The 24520-nt window shown below is 37.5% G+C and overlaps 2 protein-coding genes and 1 long non-coding RNA gene across 9 annotated transcripts in view; 2 read left to right on the top strand and 1 right to left on the bottom strand.

The window, feature by feature from the left end:
- Nucleotides 1-15460, top strand: part of LOC106181383 (secretin receptor-like) — a 57335-nt gene extending 41875 nt beyond the window's left edge. For 6 of the 7 annotated variants that reach the window (XM_087012415.1, XM_087012418.1, XM_087012416.1 and 3 more), the window contains 10 exons: nt 948-1058; nt 3723-3853; nt 5296-5390; nt 5834-6002; nt 9388-9544; nt 9940-10000; nt 10675-10744; nt 11001-11092; nt 12811-12958; nt 13196-15460. In XM_087012415.1, coding sequence (XP_086868541.1) covers nt 948-1058; nt 3723-3853; nt 5296-5390; nt 5834-6002; nt 9388-9544; nt 9940-10000; nt 10675-10744; nt 11001-11092; nt 12811-12958; nt 13196-13867 — 1706 coding nt within the window. In that variant the 3' untranslated portion in view covers nt 13868-15460. The remainder of the gene's footprint in view (nt 1-947; nt 1059-3722; nt 3854-5295; nt 5391-5833; nt 6003-9387; nt 9545-9939; nt 10001-10674; nt 10745-11000; nt 11093-12810; nt 12959-13195) is intronic. The other variant, XM_087012420.1, reaches the window with a different exon arrangement.
- On the bottom strand, nt 8565-11053 carry LOC147761719 (uncharacterized). The gene is made up of 2 exons (XR_015334425.1): nt 10894-11053; nt 8565-9573 (listed from the first exon to the last, which is right to left on the bottom strand). It is a non-coding gene; the product is annotated as an uncharacterized LOC147761719 (long non-coding RNA).
- A 2273-nt stretch (nt 15461-17733) lies between the features above and the next one.
- LOC147761718 (uncharacterized) lies at nt 17734-24284 on the top strand. Its single transcript, XM_087014048.1, has 7 exons — nt 17734-18931; nt 19617-19744; nt 21106-21161; nt 21603-21808; nt 22123-22321; nt 22891-23085; nt 23471-24284. Exons 1-7 carry the CDS (start codon nt 17734-17736, stop codon nt 23487-23489), a joined length of 2001 nt encoding a protein of 666 aa, XP_086870174.1. The 3' UTR covers nt 23490-24284.
- Nucleotides 24285-24520: the final 236 nt, after the last annotated feature.

Here is a 24520-nt window from a genome sequence, read left to right as displayed (position 1 = left end):
TATTGTCAATAATTGCATTAATTTTTTGGGGATTATACCGAGTACATGCCAAATGAGAGTGTCAATTTAATCATATCAAAATAAGGCCTTTTTATCAGAATTAGAAATCGAGGGGGGGGGGGGGGAGAAGAGGGGAAGAGGGCGAATAAGTTAAATAGATAGAAATATTCCTTTTTTTAATATAGATGACAAGGACCCACCAGTCACAATTGACCTCCCATCCCCAGAGTTCTGGAGTATTATATAATCTTTATTCTTAGTCAAAAAGATTCTGGAATATAGCTCTGATGTGAAAGGGACTCTTGTGCTTGACAGCCGGATGATTAAGTTGACTACCAGTATTTAGAAATATAAACCAAACGACCTGCTTAGATGCACGTAATGTCCTAAGTTAAACCTTCTCAAGTTGATTTGAAATGCGCCCGTTAATTGTGCCATAAACGCTCTCTCAGTCAAAGTAATTTGTTTTATGACCTGTAGGTCAGATTGCTCGTGCCGTGAATTCGTCTCGTCCATAAGAGTATTAACAATAGCAACAGAAACGGTTGAGTAATTACAATTGATATCCCCAGACTGTTATGTCAATTGTGTAAAATTCATCATCTTTATAAATTGGATCTCTTCCGGGCACTAGTTCATTGATATGACTTGACTTGAATTTTGATATGTTTTGCTTAATGGTAACTTACCAAACGTAATTTTACAATTAACAGTACTTGACATTTGTCATGGGATATTGGTAGATTGTTAACGATCCATCAGTGTGTATATATTATGATTATCAATACGGCAAATAGGGGTATTAGGTGTTTAATTTTGAATCCATTTGCAGAAACGAGAGAGAGAGAGAGAGAGTATGGGATGCAGCCTACTGAGAGAGAGAGAGAGAGAGACGCATACAGATGTCATGCCTACTTCATTACTATTATATTTTTCCCGTTCCCCAGGGTCATATTGTAACAGGACGTGGGATGGAGTGATGTGCTGGCCGGACACCCCTGCGGGCACCACCAGCGAGCAGCGGTGTCCAAACTACGTCAACGGTTTTAATATTGAAGGTAAATAATTGTTGTATTAATATCAGGCCCATAGTCAACTCTTTCAAACATTTTTTTCTGAAAAGTTGGACCTTTTACCATGACATCTTCATGTACCTAGATAAAGTTTTACCCAGAAGGGGACTTCCCCAGCAAAAAAGGGGGATTCTTTCGAACACCCCGTCTCCCCCCTCTACCCCCACCCCCCGCTACGGGCCTGTAATATAATGAGCATTATTGAATTTTACAGAAATGCCCAACATGTTCCGTATTGAAGGAATTGTTATCCAATGTATATATATTGCATTACTTTTATACTAATTATCAAATTCACCAATGTCAAATCCATGTCATTATTACGAAGTGAACATGATGAAAAATAGGGACCATGCAGTATATTTTGGTCAAAATCGTATCTGTGTTATGCGAAAGTGAGAGTGTGAACAAATGTTTTTTTTTTCCTTTGAAAATGATTGATTGATTTATCATCTGCGTGTAGATGAGCGACAAATCCACAAAAAGTACCTTATTCAAGGAGTTGAGTGTCCCTTCATCCTTAGACCAAAATAATATATCATTTGAAAGCGCAGAGTCTGCTGGAAAAAGTTAGTCATAGTGTGGGGATGACAAGTGGTTAAGTAACCTTGGCAACGGACAGAATCCAAAATGGCATCCTTTTTTTCTGGTGAAAAACGTGACACCGTTAAGTTAGTGTGTGTATTGGCCACTTAAAGAAGTGAGACAACTTCAGTGCGTTTACTATTAGGAGACAAAGCCTGCCATATTGGGACCCGTATATGATTTAATAATAATAATAATAATAATAATAGACTGAAAATATACAGTTAGAGTTAAGGAAAAAATAAACATGTTTAATATTCGTGTTGGCTACATTACTATCAGGAGTGAACGCCAAATCAGAGAGTCCCGTCTCGTTCGGTAATTTCAGATTCACGGATACATGTACCAGAGCACATCTGCGTGTACATTGCACCATCTGTCTGTTCCGTTCACTGGGTACTGATTTCGTTACAACAGTGACTGCGTTGATTGCATTTTCGCTCGCTGAAGCGTGTGTCATTGGAGATGTGATTAATACGGTGAACTATCAGTCGATTAGCGTGTCTTTTGCGAGACTTCGAGCTCAGTTTGTGTACTTGTACTCTTAAAAATTGTTCTGTTTTATCGGTCGTTTTCGCTGGAATTTACATATAATCTTGAATTGTACCGGCATGCCTTTTGCGAGACTTCGAGCTCGGTTTGTGTACTTGTACTCTTAAAAATTGTTCTATTTTATCGGTCGTTTTCGCTGGAATTTACATATAATCTTGAATGTACCGGTATCTAGTTGAAGCTGAAAAGATTTTCCGCAGAATTTCTTTTTGATTAGTAAGCCATTTATGGAGCAAACGGATTAAGTCATTTTTCAAGCTTTGACGAGGCAGGAGATTCAGACAGGAGGTTGAGGAGACTCGACCGATGTTGTCGATGTTTTTGCCGGACTTAACATCTTTGATGTTCAGAATCGATAGATATGTTATGCATATTGTATTGCTTGTTATAGCCCTACTTGCGGTATTATGCCATTCAGTCATTTGCTAAATAATAATAAACGAATAAACGGAATGGAAACAAATATGAAGTGAAATAAGAGATGCAATGTGAACAACTGATGCTCTCAACTAAGAATTTCGAAAGCTTTTTCTGAGAATCCCCATAGGCTTGCTAACACCGACGATTCTTACAAGCGGTGCCCCTGTCGAGATATACGTGAAAGTTTGATACCTGAAGGTAACAAGTGCTCTTTAATCCTTCAACATGCACACGTAGAATCATTTGATATTGCCGCGTAGGCCAGAACCGTCTGACCTTCTTATCTCCAAAATGCAAAACGGTAAGCTACGATCATTTTTGGATTTCATTGAGCCCAAGTTCGGTACGGAAAGCCATTTGGTGTTCTGTAATTTATTTGGATGATAATAGTGATTAAAGCGCTGAACCTTTGGAATGAATTTTAAAATGCTCTGCCGAATCCACGATTTTGTTAGCGGCGGGAGCAAGGGGAAAGATAAAACACAGAAGACTAGACGAGAACAAGGATAAAAAATCCTTGGTTTCACTTTAAGTATATGCTCAGCTTAGAAACGAAAACCGAAAAACATCAATCTCGAAATCGCTTCGTTATCTATGGCATCCCGACGTCTGTTATGTTCCATCAAAAGCCTTCTTTATCCGGAGTTATTACAGAATCCCAAAGAATGCTCTCCAGTATGACAAACGTAATGAGATTGTATACGCCAATTAGGAGCAAAAAAGACGCTTTTAGCTTACGCGCTCCCAAGAAGCCGGTGCTCCTAATTCAAAGTTATCAGATTTTAAATAGATCGGCAGTCACATTGCTTATTGAATAAAAACAGGATAATGGTAAGATTTATAACAAGCGCCACAGGCTGAATATCTCTCTCTCAGTGCATGGATGTAAAGTGTTGAGATCGAGTTAGCTTGTCATTTTAGTTTCTCGCTGATAATAGTGATGCAAAAGTCATTACGTCAAGCTCCAAAATACATTTACATGACTTTGTAAAGTTTGGCGCCATGCACTTCAAAACATGTTTAATATAAGCGTATACTGGGACTAATTTGCCATTATATTGTTAATGTAATTCATTTTGGGCACATTTTCAGAGTCTGCGACCAAAAGGTGTCTGGAAGACGGTTCATGGTTTTACAGTACTGTCTACAATAGATCTTGGACCAATTATTCCACGTGTCAGGCAAACATTAAGGACATCCCGGTCCTCTCGACATTCATGAAGGTAATGTTACCCGATTTTGGACTACCCTGCTGCTTGTGTTACCCTTCTTGTAAACTGCTTGTTTTTAGCCCGTATGGGACACTACCGTATACAGTGTATGCTGTACGTATTACTTTGTTTGATTGAATATTTTGTTTATTGTGTTACCCCGCACGACAAACTACCCATAGATTGTATTATTATGTTTGTCAGACACCCCGTTCGTAATATTAACACTTTTCGTAATATTTATATTTTTGCGTTGCCCTGAATGTCTTTATTCGTGTTGTGTTACCCTATTTTGCCTTTACTTATGTTGTGTTGCCCTATTTTGCCTTTATTCATGTTGTGTTACCCTGTTGGGAATAACGTGATCAGATGAGCAGAATGACGCACATGTGACCTGAGCACAACATCCCCAGTTTGAGGTAGTTGTACTACAGCTTCATCTGGAAATTTACAATCGGCTGGGTAACAGTTTGGTTACAGCAGTTTGGTAATCTTTGGGATTCTGGAATATCAGTAGTTATATAATGTTATTGCTGGAAAAGAGTAACATGATTTTCCTTTGACGCCATTTAGACCTAAACCCCTAGAAGGGTTATTCTGAATGCACTGATAGAAACATCAGGATGATAGATAAGAAAGAAATTGGATTTTATCATAGGACGATCAGACGGTGCATTTAGATAACATTTTACCGTCGTTTGTTTGGAACTTTGCCACATCATTTGCGTCTGGTGTCATTTTGGGCTTCTTTTTGATTTATATCTTATGCGATGTCAGATACCTCTGGGGATTCTCAATAAAATATTTTCTATCAATCTGAAACATGTTACGTAACAGATGTCTTATAATGCTTAAATTGTCAATTTATATGAAGGAAATAGACAAATAAGGAAAAACAACCTATCAATCAACCAAGCATTCAATCGGTAAATTAACACATGAATAACGCAAATGATAAATGAACACACGGATGAATGTTTTATAAATGTTTGATAAAAGACTTGTCAGTATTTCGTGACGGGTTGTTTATTTTGATGTGTTTATGTGTTCGTGGACTCATCAAAACGACATGATAAAATACATGAATGAATAGCTAAATGCGCAACTGAAAATTTTCTGTAAAATCCTGGCCGTAATTCCTCTGCTAGTCATTGGGTTATATATTTCGATATTTCTGAAGAATTGTTTAAATTAAAAAAAAAAAACAAAAAAACATTGTACATTTAAACGTTCTGTGGAGGTCCAGTCTATATTTTGTGACATCATGGTGATTAAAAAGAATATCGTCATCTATTCTCTTTACTTTTTATACCATTACATTTGAACATAAATTAAACCCTTTTAACTATGTATTTTATTCGTATATGAAATGTTTTTAATTTGTAAGGTCTACACAACATTTTAGACTTTAAATAAGTATACATGTTATTATTATTATTATTATTATTTTTTAGGATCATCTAAATAACATTCAGCTCTTGTACAGTATTGGATACGGTATCTCGCTGATCTGCCTGGTGGTGGCGCTAGTAGTCATGATTAGTTTCAGGTGAGTATATTTATTTCGCCAGTTGCAGTATAAAGGAACATCTGTCTCAAAAGGAAACAAAGAGACACAATGACCGTTTTCGCACTTTCTGTCTACTATATTTATCATTACACAAAATGTACAATCTGGTCACAAATTCACTACACTGCATGAAATCCCATTACCATCAACGCCACCCGCGAAAAGCTATATAATAAATGTTTGAAGTTACCAAACGCTACACTAAGGATTTTTCTATTTTTTCACATAGATGCACAATGGTTATGATTTCATTTCGCCCGAAAGATTTTCCCTTGAATATTTGACAGATGTAAAACATCTTTATGTAAGGCTTACACAAAATAAGTATTATTATTATTAAAATTACAATCATTATTATTATTATTATTGTTATTGTTATTATTATTATTATTATTATTATTTTTATTAATACTCGACTGTAGGCGTCTCCACTGTCCAAGAAACACCATTCACTGCAACCTGTTCTTGTCATTCGCACTGAGAGCGGGGATAACACTTCTAAAGGACAACATACTGGAGGGTGACTTGGGCCTCCCCAACGATGTGGTGCAACGCACCAACGGCATCTATGAATTCCTAGGAAACGGAACGGTAGGTGGAGTGCGTAGTCAAGACGTAGTTGGCTCCAGTTTGTAAATCTATGAGCCACTATTCCGACCCCCCCCCCTCCCCCCTCGTAAAACAAGTATCACGTCATTTTTTAAGTGAACGTGTTTTTTTATGCTTTTCTATATGTTTATGTCAAACGGGACCTAATTAGGTCGAATATCGCACCAAATAACTACACCTTATATAACTACCCGAGTTTTCATATGTTAAGTAAATCGCACTCGGAATCTATGGAAGCAACTCTTGGTATTTATTGGTAGATTTATCCAACCTCCTTAAGACAAATACAAGTGAATTTCGTAATAATTTGAAAATAAATATCTTCAGTAATTTCAAGAGTTCGCAAAACTGTCTGAAAATTGTCTTTTTATGTGAACACACTCAGTCTCTAAACCGCAGCTCCGACCTTCGTTTCAGTTCCCATTTAGACAGCATGAAGCAACCGCAAAGCAGATATCATTTCATGTGCTTTAAAAGCACTTTACACGCGGTAAAAATGATTCTTTAACTATTTACATTAAGTGACAAGCACTCATCACCTTTCCTCACCTGGCTGTCATAAACGTCGACTTGTTGCTCTCTTAACACGTGTACGTCATGGCAATTACAACGAGTGTTTAATCACGTTGTAAACACGCACGCACCCACCCCCGTCACTCGAATCCCACCCATGTTGAATTCCTGTCGTGTCGGTGAGTCCATTAGCAAATGACTTAACATTTAAGCTCTGAAAATTAATAAGACGAGAACAGGTGCGTGGGTTATCGTGTGTTTTCTCAATTCAGTCATTTTATAGCAGTAGTTCGAAATTGCATGGTTATTCAAAAATGATGAAAATAAAACGCAAGAATAACTGCCGAAATCACAGGATATCGGTCATCACAGCGATGTCTTTATTGTTGAGTTGAAAAAAAAAAAAAATATATATATATATATATATATATATATATATATATATATATATATATATATATATATATATATATATATATATATAATAGGAAATAGACTGAGAATAATATGAACAACACGTGATATTGTGCCATCACCAAGTTATATTTATAACATTTTTTTCTTGCCCAATTGTCTTACTGTTAAAATAATGATGAATGTAGACGAGGGGGACAGAAAAAGAGCGCAGGGGTGGGGTTTTGGGGGTTCCCTGAAACGTTAATTTCACTAACCTTATTAACCTATTTTTGCGTACATCGCTAAAATGGTGGGGAGCAATTTATTCAGATGGTTGGCAGCTTAAGCAGATTTCCTGAATGAAGCGTTCCTTGAGCGAAACGACTTTTTGCAGTGATTACACTTTCAACTTAATATAGGCCGCATAATATTTCATAGTATTTTGATATCAGTTATATTTTACTTCGACGGAGCTTCACTCTCTCTCTCTCTCTCTCTCTCTCTCTCTCTTTCAGAGAGTTTTCTTTTGTTTTTAGAACAGCTAAGAACCTGAAATTAAGAAACAGCTTTCTGACTGCATTGGTTAAATACTTATTCAATTATGTTATAATCACCCCATCAATAATTTACATTTATTGTCTAAGATATACGATTCTTTTGCCGGAAAGGATGTGAAAATCAATGAATAAGAACGGCTAGAAAGCTTTATGCAAGTGTGTTTATTGGGAAACAATTGCGAAGGTTTTTGGTAATTGTTCCAGTGTCAGCTGTCTCTGATAGAAATGTCACATCGCTTGCAGCATTTCCTGTGACCTTATGAATAAGATACGTCTAGCACTTACTAGTATAACGTTCCTTTGGGTATATCGGTCAACGCAAAAAGAATGTAAATAACGATTTGTCAAGTTTTTGCTACACCATTTTCACAGCGTAATTGTTCCAAGGGTTTAGATGTCCCAGTTTATTGATGGCTACCGTCAAATAAAATCGACTGACCTCAACCTGGTAGCTAGAGGTGACAATCAACCATTTACGAGTTAAATCTCTCGTTGTTTGGCGCCTATTTATTCGTAATCGTACTCAATGGTACATGTCATTATAAAATATTCTAGGGTCGAAACAAACAGTTAATGAAATCAAGCTAACAAATTAATCAATTAATTATAACTAATTAATAAAAAAAGAAATTGTTGGTGTTATTGAAAAAGAGATCATTATTTCAACGTATTAATGCAAAGTAGAAAAGCGGAGTTGATTGAGTCTCTGCAAGAAAAAAGTTAAGATCATATTGAGAGTCTAAATGTTAGTACCCCTGTGTACCCGCCGTGCCCACGTAAAATTGTCGCACGTAGCTCGACTGAGTAACTTGTAATTAATGCATATGCAATCTATAGGTCACGGTCACCGACAGACATTGATTTCTGCCTGAGATAAAAATCCTCCGAACTTTTTTCTTCGAGTGTAATAGCGGGTGCTTGAATCTACATAATAAGCAAGGTCGTTTCGTCATTGTTGGCGAACCCTTTTTCACTAGGTTAATGTATTGCACTTGGTACCATGAGGCAGAAAAAATCGGTCTTATTTTACGTTAACGCCCACTTTCAGATACAATACGAATTTATTGTAATCGAAATCTTGGCCATCAAACATTTATTTCGACTCTATGAATATTTGAACAAAACCACTCTAAACCGTTATAATACTGATCGGCAAACTTTGACAACGGAGACTGCTGTCTGATATAATACGCTGTCATTGTGTTTTTGAAGACCAGGGAACCGTTTTATTGTATCATTTCTTTCCTTTTCCCGGAAGTGAAATTTTCCATCTGCTGTGTTCGATTCCTGATTTCAAACTTTACTAGATATACCTTTGTCCAAATTTTAAAAAGGGAACGAGGGTTCTTTAGACAATAGAATATGTATTTTAAACTTGCATCAAATATAAAACTTTTTTTTACAAACTCTGTTTGGTATTAAGTTTCAAAGAGATAATGATCGTCCAAGCCGTGAGCAAATATTTATATTCATGTTTTGAAATCAGGCAGGAAACCCTGTCTGAGTTTTAAATATAAATGAACACAATCATTGCTCCAGGAATATTTTTTGTTTACAATTCATTCAATATTATCTAATCATGCCAGAAGTCAGACTCTGTTTTTATTTTCATTTCTTTTGTGGTTCATTTATTATTTTTAACCCGCGTCGCAGCCAAGCGGTTCAATGGGTCGTGCATTTAATGTTCCTTTTCTAACATATGATGAATACAGGTTACAATTAGTTAGAAATAATAGGGTCAGTATTAGTCGAATGTTACCTTTACAAAGTAATGGGAAACAGACCACTATTCCTAGCGAACTTTTTCCATCCAATTGAATACACTAGTCTGATGGACGCATCGCCATTGTGTTAGTTGAGACACTGAAAGCGATGAAACATTCTCTTTCTTGATTCTCCAGCATTGGGAGTGCAAGCTTCTCTTCGTGATGCTCCACTACGCCATTGGAGCCAACTACTCTTGGGTTCTGATGGAAGGACTGTACCTTCACATGCTGATCTTTGTGGCTGTCTTCTCTGAGAACAGCAGCATTCGGTGGTACATAGTTCTAGGATGGTGTGAGTAGATCAGTTGTTTTTCACTGCTTCTATGGATAAGAAAAAGAGATGATAAAATAATAAAGTAGGGTGAAATTAATAAATTAATTAATGAAAGGATAAATAACAAGAATTCCAAATGCAGGTTTAATGTTGTTATAATTTTGATCTATGGCCCTTCTTCCCGTAAATGGTGATGATGCGTCCAGATAATATTTCAATCTGATTGCTTTCAGCGAGAGTCCCTAAGGATTTCGGTAGAATAATCTACGTAGAACGATAGTTTTATTGGGAATGGGCCCTTACAGATGTTTTTATCTTTTTTTACTAAAAGAACCGCGTGTGGGATATGTTTTTAAAAGTTTAAAAGTTATCCAAATGTATTGAGTAATTACTGTGTGTATATGATGTTTCAGGTTATCCACTGCTGTTTGTGATACCATGGGCGATCCTTAAGGCTACATACGACGACCAGGAGTAAGTATCCAATGCTATCTGAGTCTTTCCACAAATATCGTGCCTCTTTGAATCGCGTCAGTGACGCACATGTTTCGTTTGATATTTGTATAAAGTTTTTTTTTTCATTTTGAAGTTACTGTTGATTTTTTCCACATACGTTGGTGCTATAGCTCAATGTTTTCAGACTGGAACTTATCTTGAACATTAACGCAATCACTGTCGGGACGCAGGTTGAGTGTTTTTATAAAATGATAGCTTAAAATCGACTTTACACATTGATAATAAAAATGGACAAGTTTACAAAAAAAAAGACAAATTCTGTTTTGCAGAACGCTGATTACATAAGCTTTCTAATGGACACCGCGGATACAGTCAACTTTTCATGTCATTAATTTTCCAAAACAGTCTGAAATGAAATCAAGCCTCATAAACGATAATTGCCACTTGCTAACGCCAGCCTTAGATTTAAGATTACAAACGATTCGAGCCAGGAATAATGTACCCCAACGTAAAATAAGTAGCAGCGAGGACAACTGAAACACACAGACGATTTGGATTTACGGTTTGGGGGGGGGGGGTCTTATCGCTGTGTTCGCGGCTAGTAATTTTACGCTGGGGCTCGAGTCGTAAAGTTCGCGCTAGCAAACTCCTTATCCGTTTTTAAGGCTTGGAAATCATCACTCTCGTTTTAGCTGTTGGAACACTCACACGGACAAACCGTATAGCTGGGTGTTACGTGGATCCCACGTGTTAACATGTCTGGTAAGTATAACATATTTTTATAAAACAGAAACTGAATGACACCAACAACAACAACAACAAAAATAATAATATTGTAAAATGTAATGATTATTTTAAACTGCTAATGTTGAAACTCAAACGTGATACATAAAAAAAACTTGTTTACCAACCTGTGTCGACCACATCTGAGAGTGGGGTAGCGATGGGAATTCCGACATGCTTTTCACACTAACTTTACCGCATAAATTATACTGAAATCTCTCTCTCTTTCTTCCAGGTAAACATTATTATCTTCCTGAACATCGTCCGCGTGCTGTTTATCAAGCTACGCGCCAGTAGCTCCCAGCAGGCAAGGAGGTACAAGTACAGGTACATGTTTTGCTAGGCACGCGCCCCGTAGGCTAGCGAAGCCGGTTTCACAAGAAAGGCTAAAAGTTTTTGGGCTAGACGGCTGGCTTAGACGGCTAAATGGATAGCCGACTTTACATGCTATGTCGATTTTTAGATATTAGTCTATGGGAATTTAGAGGTTGGTTTACACACGATAAATGTAATTTTATTTACATTTTTGAATGGACTTATTTTACCTCTGAGATTTTAAAACGCAATGAAGGCTACCATAATTTGCTCAGCGGATTTGTTAAGATATAGAAACAAAGACAAGGGGAACAGCGTGTATGATTCTTCTGGAAACACAACCTAGTTGGTGAAGTCTTAGTAGGCTAAGGTATTAGCCCAAAAATTTAGACTTTCTTTGAAACTGATCCAAAGGAGCCTGTGAAACAGGCCCCTGTAGTGCTATTTAACGAAATATTTTCCTCTCCTTGGATTCCCTCTAGCTGCATGTGGCGGAACCAAGATTTTAGGGAAATCGAGGTTGACATTTTTCTTTTCTTTTCTTTCTTTTTTTTTTCTTTCTTTCTTTTTTTTTTTTTGGGGGGGGGGAGGGAGCTGGTAGAGGGGGTTGCCGCCATTGCATCTGGAATGGAGCTGTCGAGCCTCTGAACAAAGTCTCTTCTTTATAATTCCAAATTTGATTGCTTCACACGCCATGATGATTTTATTCAAATGCCATGCCATTTTATTCAAATGAAAACTGCGTTTTGATTCCTGTCCCTGCGTTGAAGAAGATGTACAAGACATCCAGCAAACCACACAGCGTTTTTCTGCATTTAGTTTTTCCCAGTTGCCCTTTTTTTTATTTTTTTTTCACTTAGATTGGTTTAGGGTTTTATTTGTGGTAAGTATGGAGCAGAGTATGACCTCACACGTAGACAAACCGGCACAGTGCTAGGTAGGCAAGAGTGCACGCTCTTTGCATGTGATCAGATATATAGCATAAGTTGCATTAAATATACAAGTACTATACATAATCTGAATGAACGCAATGAGCTTTTTAGAAACCTGTGTGACCTGCTGCACGCAAAATGTGCTTGGCATTACGACCGTTATATCTCCCCCACACACTATTTTAACCAGTAGATTTTATCATATACAGCGCTTTATTAACTTGGCAAATGGCGCATGCGCTGTGTCATACGCGTATGTGTGTATATAGAAAGAAAAATACCGACTCTCAGACCTGGGGTGTCTCTTTTCAATCAGTTTGATTTTATTTTTATCTGAGAGGTGGTCTTAATGGGCAAAATAGAATTACATAAAACCTTAACAGTGTTCATTGTCTCTTGTCTGTGGAAAATGCATTGGAGATAGGTTTGATATGTGGGAAATTCTAACAATCGACTTATGAAAAAATCTCCGTGCTCAAAATTCTTTCGCTCTGTAGATTTTGTATTTTGCCACGTCCCGACAAATAAATAAATATAGTAAAATAAAAATGATTTAAGAATGTATAAATCACACGTATCCGGAAATTGAGCTGCTTTCTCCGCTTAACTTCACTTGTTAAAATGAAAAAGAAACCTTAAAACGAACTTGGTCTTACGCCATTGTTTACAAGCCATCACCACTCGAGTAATTTTTTGTACCCTTACATAGAAACCGAACGAGAACCTTTTTTATTCCAATTTCAAAAGATACCACGTGATTACCTAATATTTGATTCTTATTCCGCTTCCTATTTACAGGAGACTGGCCAAATCCACCCTAGTTCTTATGCCCTTGTTTGGCGTCTACTATCTTCTCTTCATCACCTTTACCCTGCTCTACGGACAGCTGGACGAGAAAGTCGAGGTGGCCTACCTCTACCTAGAAATGTTCTTTACATCATTCTCCGTAAGTAATTCAGCATTTTAGGAATGCGCACACACGCGCAATTACAGGCATGTACACCCACGCGCTCATTCGCACGCACGCACATGTACACACTCACATGCTCGCCCTTACACATATGCACACACACACACACACACACACACACACAGATATTGGAGTCATAGTTCAGCTTTTGTTTTGGAAAACCATTAATTTAACCTGGACATTACTGAGACTTTTCCAATATGTGTTTTCCAGGGAGCCGTGATAGCCTTCCTGTTCTGTTTCCTCAACAACGAGGTGAAAACAGAGATACGTAAACGATGGGAGAGATACAAACTGTCCAGGTTCGGCGACGATCGCCGCTCCTCCAAAAACATTAACACCTTAATATCTTACCTGAGTAGAAACAGACATTCGGACTACTCCATACACTCAAATAATGTGATCAAACGAGATTCTCCTCCGATAAACGGGAGGAACAATATACCAAGCGACCGGCCGTCACAAACGCGCAAAGTTAAAGACAATAATGTGCTTTTAGAACTGCCAATACGAAAGTCGAATGGTGTTCTTGGCAAAAGCAATGGGGTTGCTGACGTCACGCTTGACGTCGATTTTATCGAAAATGACTTCACTACCACGGAAAATGACGTCACTGTTGGGAGAAGCAATTCACGGGCTGACTCGGACTCACAATTGTCGGATTCCATTGGGAAGGATCAGTCTACAGTATTATTACCCAATAACAACTGCACTGCCGTCATCGAATCTCTGCCAAAGAAGCTTCACCGAGACTCCGGGAACGAAAGCGGTAGTTCTTTGTCCAAGGATCTTCCCTTAAAGCCTCATTGCGAAGAGGGGGACCCCGAGGAGCAAGAGGTCCTTCTCCAACGTCGATCGATGTCCGGAGGTATTTCGATGAAGTGATTAGGGAAGCACGCACACTGGATGCCATCCATGAATGAGCTGCTGTGTTCACACTAAGAAATTATGGACCGCAATCTGTCCGCACATGAGTCCTTTTCAAATTTGGGAGTGTTGTAAACATGATCCACGTGTTTACCTTACAGCAGAAAGATGAAACTTGTTAGTCAAATAATTTTTTTAAAATTGTGCATCTATACACTTCCATTTGGAAAAATACATGGACTTTTATTTAGATGAGACTCCATGCGGGATGTTCAAATAAAGTGCGGAAATCTACCACGTGAACACAAGAGTTCAAGTCTTGCGCTCAAACTACCTCAGGAATGTGACGTATTCATGACCAATGTGGATAAATTCGCCTTCAAGTGTGACGTATTCTTAACCAATGTGGATTAAGTCGTCATCAAATGTGATGTTTTCATGACTAATGTGGATTAAGTCGCCATCAAATATGACGTATCCATGACCAATGTGGATTAAGGCGTCATGAAAGTATGTGTTAGCAAAGCAGCTATCAAAATTTGTTTAAGACTGCAGTACCCTTTTTGTTTAAATCAAGATGCGGTCGACTTGACGTAACAAACGTATGTGACGTCATTAGGTGATAAAGACGTTTGCCCCCACGGGTCGGGACAACAAATATTTACAGGATTTTACTTTCACAGTATTTAAGTGTTTGTATATAATAAAGATGTACCTCTCGTTTAGGGGGAAATGTTGAGTAAACGACGTCGGCAAAGTTTAAAGACGAGATGGAAGTTGCTTAACAGACCTATTATAAGTGTCTGTTGATAAATGGATTGTTAATAATACTCTGGACATGGAAACCTATCATTATTCCTTTTAAATACCTCCCTCATTCCGTTTACATTATTATATGTAGATTCAAAACACCCAGTTGTGAAGGAACGCTTCCTGGCTGACTCGACAGCAACTTATCATTTTAATTTTTGGATGTGCATTTTTTTAAAATTATTTTTGGCCTAATGAGCAAAAGAAAAAGTTTGAAAAACTGCAACGTAGTCATTAAAAAATTGCTGCTATGTTTAAGAATGATCCGGGATTTTTTGTGAACGTTTTGCAAGTTAAATCGTATTCACGTTCGTAAAATGTATTAGCATAGGCATGCTAATTGTAGAGGGAAATTTGTAGTAACTTTGTATGCTCATGGTGTTTATAATAGATTGAAAACAGAGTCGGGGTATTGCTGAAAAGGTCCATAAGAGAGTGGATCTTCTGATGACGTCATTAATAATGTATCCGGTCTGTATTACGTGAGTTACGTAGGTACCAATTTTATATATGGGTGTGACACGTTTATTTGACTAAATACAATTACAGTAAAAAATCAAGCTGACAGCATTTATTTTATATATATTTTGTATGTTGTACCAATGTTTATACCAGACAACGCCATAATGGCGAGAAAAGATAAATTTCATTCATGACGTATTAACGCCAAGTGGGTTTGAATAACTGTAAGCAGTAACGCCTGTTATTGTTCGATACCATTGTGTGTAACGTCCACTGTGATACATTCATTTTTGATAAATAAGACGTTGTAATGATCAAAATAAATTTACATCTAATTCAGTTGTTCTTGTTTGTTTTATATGAATATGTCAATACGCACGTAAAAAAAAAGAATGAAGGTCCTAGGAATGGAAGTCAGAGGTCCCATATGCTCATTACATGCAGGTTAGGGTTAGTCGGAGAATTGAGGTTAGTATTTGGGACAAATGTCACCCGTACAAAGTAATGGGGAACAGTCTACGGTTTCAAGCTGACCACAATTCCTGTCACATCGGCATTTCTAGCCGTCTATATTGTAATTATTTATATACATTCAGTGATGTAAAACACAATGTAATTCAATGCAACCACAAGTGCAGTGGCGAAGGGCTACTAAAGGGCTTAGCCGTCTTAGAGTATAAGTCACTTTACGCTACAAAAATGATCTAATAAAAATCCCCCGCAACTGCCGTATGAAAGAAAAAAAAAACTTGTCAAAATAGTTGAACATAAAACACCTCGAGGTGTTTATTTTTAATCATGAGTTTATGTCTTGGTAACGTACAAAAACGCATATATAGCTGTAACAGTTAAAAATAAAATTATAATGACAAAAATAAATATCAGTAACTGGTAGAAAGGGTGAAACTGCATCTTATCCTCTCTAACACAATCCCACTGTATTTCGTTCATTAGACATATGAACTTTCATTGCTCTGCCTGATCACGTAATACCAAGTTTAATGGCAATATAAAGTTTTTTTTTTGGGGGGGGGGGGGTGGTCATAATTATTTCATCAAACCCGAATCCCTTTCCCGGGATGGGGGAGCTTTTGCGTCTGATTTTAAAAAGTAAAGTTCAATCCGAGGCTTCTATACGGAAAGAAAGTAACCTATTAATACTTTCTGGCAAATCAGGTGAGCATTATGGTGAGAGGTGGTCGGATAGAACCCAGGTCAGTAGAAAATGGAGGAGTAATCATGAAGTCTCGTGCCATATTGCTACAATTCTAAAACCGGATATCACGGAGGCTAGTGGAGCGTTTGTTTGGGATGGGAGGTGGGGTAGATACTTTATTTTCGTCTTGGTGGGCCATTGAATAAGGAAATCTCGGCTCCTTTTCGATTTCAGGTTCCAAATTGCATGTGTTGCGCTGTCACAATTAAGATTGAGTTGTCTCTCCCAACGCAACAGCGCGCCTTCTTCTACCTCATAAATCTCCCCGTGTGTCCATTAATCACTTAAAGCAATTACAAAAGAAATACAATAAATCATGCCCAAACTCTCCTCAGACTAAGACTCATTAATTTACGTTACAAGTTGTTTTATCTAAAGTGTTACACATAGACCTAAATAGTACGTGATAAGTTTAGGTTTGCACAGGGGTGCTTAATATGTCAGTTGTGTGTTAATTCGCAATGCGTTGTTGGGCAGCCACGAAAGAGGGTTCTATCTATTGAGTTTTTATCAAAATGTGTGTTTACACAAACGTGTTGGCTTATATTTACTGAAAAGAACAACCAGGAACTTGCGATAAAACGTGCTGGAGTAACAACTGAAATATTCAAGCGACCCCGGCAGTTATTTTACTCTCTCTGGAGATACTCGTTTTCAAAAGGCATCAAGCTTTATTTTGTTGCGACACTCTTATTGATTATTTTGAATCGTTTCAATTTGTATGTTAGCCTTGGGGTATATTGGTTTAGAAGTTGGAAGAAGAAGAGTTAAGTTATCGTTACTGAATTGGCGGACACCCAGTTCAACAGGTAGGTTGAGGTGACGCGCTCAATTTCAGCGGTTCGCCGTTGACTTAGATATTTTAATAGTTGAAATAAAACCAAGTCCAGTTGTTCTCAAAAAGTGACTTAAAGAAGCAGATGAAAAGGTTTATTTATAGTGTGTATTTACCTTAAAACTAATGAATAAATTACAAACGAATTAGAAAAAATTGTATGATCTTGAGGGTATATATTGGAGTTTTCCATTATATTCTGTTTGGTATAGTATTTGTTTAACTGAATAAAATACAATAATTTAAGATAAACATTTTAAGTAAATATTTGCAAAACTAGTAATTAACTCCGTTTCAAACAGAATATTTCTAAATTAACTGATCCTCTGGTTTTTGAAAAACGGAAATAAAACAATAAAAAGGTTAACTATTTTAAAAAGAGTTCTGTTATAAAGACAGGAGACACTGAATTGGGTAACAAAAACTGTGAAAACTGTCTTTCTCAACTTAAACCAATTTTCTCGGCTATTGAAATGATCGTTTATAAGTTACTTTATATTTTTTTCTGATTATGATCAAAGACCACTTTGCTAAGCGGACATCCATAACGGCGGTTTAAAAATGACGATCACGTCCCTGCTTCTTATGATGCTCGTGATATGCAGATTGTGTTTATCACCGGTCAGCGGTCAGGATACAAATACCACGACAACTGTCAATACATCTGCGTCGTCATCCTCAGAAAGTACAACCACGAATAACGCTGATACATCGACTACTGTGACAGATGCATCAACGGTGAAATCGTCACCCTCGGGAAGTACGTCGGTTTCTACGACGTCAAAAGAATCAACAAGCGCGGATGACACCAGTACAACGACCACTGCAACAGATGCATCAACGCAGACATTGTCATCCACGGAAAGTGCATCAGATTCTACGTCTACGTCTACGTCTACAAATGCTCCTACAACTACGACAACTGTGGCTGATACAACTTTAAATGAATCAACCACTAGTAAACATACGTATTCATCAACAGCTAGTGCTGGAGGTAGTCAAACCTCCCCTACTGCTGGTTCTACTGGGCAACCAAACAGTACAACCAAACCAACCACACCCACTGTTACTACCCCAACCACAACCACATCCGCTTCGACTGGACCATCAATCACAACCACATCCGTCTCGACGGAACCACCAACCACAACCACATCCACTTCGACTGGACCATCAACCACAACCACATCCGTCTCGACGGAATTACCACCAGGTAAATCGACATCAATATCTTCTAGTGCAAACCCAGTAACCACCTCTGATTCCAGTACAGAGTTTAATACCACACCGACAATCAAAGCAACCACTGCCAGAACATCGGAAGGCACTACCGAGTCGAACAAACCAATTACTACACAAAGCGGACCCTTGACAACGTCTTCTGCCGTTCAATCATCGGAGGGAAAATCCGCTGAATCAAGCACAGTGCCGACTACCACGCCAACAAAGCCAACATCCACCACGCCGGGTTCTCAAGGGGACGACACGACTGTCTCAAGCAAGATGACTACAGGACCAAAGGACCAGTCGACAGAACCATCATCGCTTCAACCAACGTTATCGCCAGGTGCCAGTACAGACGGAAGCGCTCTCTCTACCGAAAAACAGCCAACTCCTTCGTCATCAGTAACAAAAGTGACACCCGCCGTATCGGACAAACCAAACGAAAGCAAAACTACTTCGAGTAAATCAGCAAGTTCTAAGCCAAGCCCCACCTCGCCATCCCCAAAGATATATGCTTCAAAGATCTTCACCAAAGGTAGGCTTTATATATATGTGTGTGTGTGTGTGTGTGTGTGTTTGTGTGTGTGTGTGTTGCTTCTTTATTTATCTGTTAATTACCTCCGCCAATGTTTTTGGTTCCGTTAATTTGTCTGTCTGTCTGTCTGTCTGTCTGTTAGCAACAGAAAAAGTAATGGACCGATTTTGATGAAATTTTCAGGAACTGTCAGAAGTGGGCCAAGGAACAGATGATTAGTTTTTGGTGGTGATCAGGATCAATAAGCAATCAATAATCAATAATCAAAAATAATAAAAAATCTAAATTATGGACCGATTTTAATGAAATTTTCAGGAATTGTCAGGAGGGGGCAAGGAACAAACGATTAGTTTTTGGTGATGATACGGATCATTAATCAATCAATCAATAATCAAAAATAAAATATTTAAAATAAACTTAATCATCATAGAATGAAAATTTAGGGGTGAAACGGCATTGGGTGGTGACTTTGCTGCCTTGTTAATTTGTTACCTTGGGCTGGCGATTGTTTTTGTCTGTTCATTATCATTTATTTACTTCTTTCTTTTTATGTTTTGTGTTATTGTTTGCTTTTAGTGAAGAGGAGGGACGCACATTTCGGCGCTTATTTTGCAAGGTAGTAGATGCTGACCTCATCCAGTATACGCGATCAGATTCCTTAATGTACATATGTGTCTATTTCTAGGATCAGAGGAAATAAAAAATCTCACGAAAGGTTTGCATCTTTCCTTTATACTGAATTCGACTTCGACAGCATTCAATAAAACAGATGAAAAGCAAAAGGATGATATAACAGATTATCTTGAGCAGCAGGTAGGATATATTGTCATCTTGAAAATTAAATCTGTTAAAATTTCTTTAAAAAATTATAACTGTTAAATAGTTACTGCACAAAAACAGCTAAGATCAGAATTGTTTGTACTCCAATTTCCAATATCCAGCCGGATGTGTTTTTTATGTGATATCTGCTGTATTTTGAAATCTGGATATATACCTTGTTAATTACACAGAGGCACAACAATCTGGTATGACAGGTATCAGAACAACCCCCCCCCCCCCAGGACCCCCCCCCCCCCCCCCCCCCCCGAAGAATATACATTTATGAACTAATATAAAGGAAAGAGTATAAAGTTAAAATCTCTTCATCCATTTTATGAATATTTTTAGTGTGATGATGCAACTCCGGGTTAGAGAAAGTGAATTCCATTAAACAAATTATTTTCATGGAGTACAAGTACAGAAAGTTTTAGAAATGAAAGTACAGAAAATTTTATTTAAAATAATCTGATCAAAGTATATCTCCTGGTAAAGTTTGGGTAAACAGATGATCTCACTCTCATGTAACCCCTTTGAAGAATTAACTGTTACTTATAATTGTTTCATTATCCCCCCCCCCCCCACCCTTGATTAAGTAATCCTTGATTCAAGATGCATCTTTAGGGGAGGTGGGGTAAACAGATTCTTGCTTATCTAGGTATTCCTTTGATTATCTGTCACCTTTAATTGCTTGACTGCTACCTACTTACCCACTACCAATCACACTGAAAATATTCATAAAATATCTGTTTACCTGTTCATCTGTTTACCCCACCTTTACCTGAAGGATAGGTGGTTATACTTTGATTAGATAATACTTTCTGTACTTGTACTCAACGTAAAAGGATTTTTTGTTACAAAGTAATTTCTTTAATGATGAAGTTGTATTATCACACTAAAATATTATAAATTGGATGAAATGTTTTGAGCTTAACGCTAATTTACTTTATATTTGTATATTAGTATATATTTCTTGGGCGGCGGGGTCTCGTCCGGGGGGGGGGGATTGTCCTGGGGGAATTGTCCGGGGGGGGGGGGAATTGTCCTAGAATCCAACAACTTGTTCAACTGCAGTTCCGTTTTCAGAGAGATCTTGACAGAAGTCAAAACCTTGGAGTAAAAAAACTCAGGTTTTAGCTGCTGTTAAAAGAGCAGTGTATTAGATTAGATTAAATTAAATGAAATTATTTACTCAATTGCCTAACCTCGTTAATCTGCGACTTTTTACCTTATACTACCTATTGTTTATATACTTTTAAGTCAAAATAGGTTCATGGTTGAATAAATCATTTAAATTGTACATAAGATCAACAAAATAAATGGCATTAATACATGAACACTTGTCTACCGATTTTCAGCTTAGAGATAAATTTAAAGGTGTTATTGGACATGAAGACGTAGAAATCAACTCAATGTACGTACAAGTTTATAATATTTTATTAAGCTGATTAAATTGGTTGCGCCTTTGCGAGAATTCCCGCTGAGATAGATCGATCCTGCTGGACCGATAAATTCTATTCTGAACACAGCCATAGAGTGCCCCTAGCATGTAACTTATGTATTTAATACAATTATTATTATACTATTATTTAGTGGGGGACTCATTAGGAAAAGCTGGAGGACGGCATAGAACCTCCTGGACTTTAACATCCTCCCTCTTTTATCCTCCCTCCTCGTAATACGCCAATGGCTGATTTATATGTAAATTTGCCTTAAAGAAGTAAAAAATCCCTTAATCGCCCCCTGCTTCGTGCGCTTATAGGGTTGATGCGTTTTTTTCTCTTATTGTGAACACACAGTTCGCTCCTACCCCTATACTGATAATATGAAAAACGCACTGCTCTTTTTTTTCTAGAGATACGGACGTACTTGGAGAGATAAATGTCACTTACTCGATTATATTTCCTCTGGAATTCCTCCTGGGAGATCAAAAGAACATTACATCTGCGATACAGCAAATCAAAGACATTCTTTTCAAAAATCAAACTTTTAGATTAACTACAAATGGGAAGGAGCTTACAGCTGACCTAACTCGGGCCCGAGCCAGCTTTGACCGTCAAGGTATGTGAAGACTCTTGAATAATGGACACACCGTAAGGGAAAGGTGTTTTCTTAAGCTGCTTTATAAGATATTTGAATTGAAATACAGTACATTGGGTTGGTTAAACAGCTGTTGCGACACTAACATATTTGATAAGTCTCGCCTTGCATTATAGGCTTTTTGAACTTCAATTTTAATAATATTTGTAATACTTAGTGTTAGTCACGTCCATTTTTTTTCTCTTTTCAATAAATAAACGAGAAAACAAAAACAAATAGTTTTTATACATGCAAGATAACATATTGACCTCAGCCAATAATTGCCTTTTTTTCAGTGGGCAATTTTAAGAACCTTTGTTCTCTGAATGGCGCAGACTCTTGCGAAAAGCTAATACCCAAAAATCCACATGAATACAGATGCGAAAACAACGAGCAGGACCCAACGATCACCTGCGCCCGCAAGTGTGAAAACTGGGATTGTAATGGCCGGGGCGAATGCCAGGTGTCCTCTTCGAGTAACGAAGCCACGTGCACGTGAGTTCATAGCGCTGTGACGTAGTGTAACGTTTCATTAAGCGTACTGACTTGCGTAGTTGTATGGATTTGCCTCTCGTGAGTGTACGGAGATATTTTGCGTACTAATGAAGTCTGACCAGGCACCTGTAAAAGCATATCTCTCTCTCCGTCTCTCTCTCTCTCTTCCCATATTTACTCTCTCTCTCTCTCTCTCTTCCCATATTTACTCTCTCTCTCTCTCTCTCTCACACACACACACACACACACACACACACACACACACATTATCTCTCTCTCTCCAAACTCGCACGGGGCTTGCAGCCACCCCTCCCCACCAGCCACGATGAGATGCTTATTTTCGACAAGAAGTTGTAAGTCACTTTATAACTTCTTGTTTTCGACAAGTCACTCAACATCCACTGGTGAAGGGTGCACTGTGTTGGCATGTGCATTAAACCTGTTAACTCTCTTTAGAAACGATTACTTTTTTAACCAAGATCTGGCCTTTTAGGACGGCACAATGTATCAATTCGAACTTCATTTATCATTAAGTGAGCTGTAAAATAATGTTGTTTTTTATTTTCTAGGTGCCGGTCAGAGAACCATGTTTTCGTTAAGATCGATTATACAGATAGTCACTGCACAGAGTCAAGACTTAATTGGCAACGGGACCCCTTAATCTACGGTGGAATCGTCGTCGGGGTCATTCTGTTCCTAATCGTAATGTTTGTCATCTTGTGGTGGCGGAGGAGACGGTCTAAGAAGAACAGCTTTATGAGCAAGTGAGTTTGGAGAGAGAGAGAGAGAGAGATTGGAGAGTGAGAGAGAGATTGGAGAGAGAGGGTAGAGAGAGAGAGAGGGGGGAAAAGTCTGATATGCTCTTATAGATGCTAGTTGGAATTACAATTGCAGAACATGAAGCTATTAATGGCATTTTTATTTTATATAATATATCTATATCTAATAATTCGAATCTCACATAGCAGTCATCATGATCGAAAATCTTTTCAGCATCATATCTATATGAATTATAGTATTATAGCTCGAATTTTAAATTTAAGATTTCTAGACAGTGACTCATAATTCTAAAAATAATGATTCATACGTTTTATAACGCCTTTGATTTTCTAAAAAAAAAAAACATGATAATTTTTGTTTCTAATTAAGGATGACGACTGACCTGTGAAGATGTAAGCGGACACAGTGACCAAACTGATCGACAGCTAACTGGTAGGAGCTAACATCTACATCTGGTGCATCTTATTAAAAAAAAAAGACAGCAATATGTTTGTGCGTGAGCCTGTAAATAAAAAGCATAATCGTGATTGTTCTCATATATGCTGAAACAAGTGAGCTGGTTGGTAAACTGCTTTAAGATCTCATATTTTTCCACAAATAAATATTTTACTCACTTGATATTGAGCGTGTATAAGTTTCATTATTTGAGGGGAAAAAGTAAAGATAAGATCTTATAGCTCGTATTAAATACTGCTTATCTGGGTTTTGAAACGGCTTTACCTTAGGAGCTTTAGAGCGCGCATGGTGTTAACGAAGACTGTATTGGTTTAAACTACCTTAAAAAGATAAACATTGAACGCACGCCTATGCAATAAATCATGTAAGCAGCAAGGAAACTTAGATTAAATAATCGATGTGTATTTATCTATTGATTTGTTCATTTGTTTGTTTCTTTATCTTATTTATTTAACAATTTATCAATGTGTTTTTGTTTTTTAAATGGATGCATTTTAGTTTCTATTTATATATTCGATTAGTTTTTGTTTCATCTAGTTACATGTCTGTTTCTTTCTTTCACTATCCATCTACATATGTATTTCTTTATTCAAGACAAATTCTAGAATACTATATCAGCTCAATTTTGATATTTTTATAAAAGAAAATATACATATGACACGTGTTGTTGAGTTTGTATAAGCCGATAATCCCATGTTTAGAATAAAACAAATATATTAAGTTTCGAGTGATCTTTTTTTTTTTTTTATTTATTTTTATTCACGTTGAGTGAAAGTGAAAATCCCCTTTTAAGCCAATAGACAACCTGTTTACCAATCACTTTTTACATAGACGGTTTGGCGGGTCCAGAAAGATAACAGGAGAGGAGGGAAGGTGACACATGTTCACATTATCATTTACTATAATTTGTCAATGGGAAACGCATTACATCCTGGATTGGAAATTACGTGGGACCGTGTGTGT

Source organism: Lingula anatina, chromosome 5 (assembly GCF_051362555.1).
Source record: "Lingula anatina isolate TDL-2025a chromosome 5, LinAna3.0, whole genome shotgun sequence".
NCBI lineage: Eukaryota > Metazoa > Brachiopoda > Lingulata > Lingulida > Lingulidae > Lingula > Lingula anatina.
Note: the sequence above shows the minus strand (reverse complement) of the source record. Positions and strands in the feature narration are given on the sequence as shown.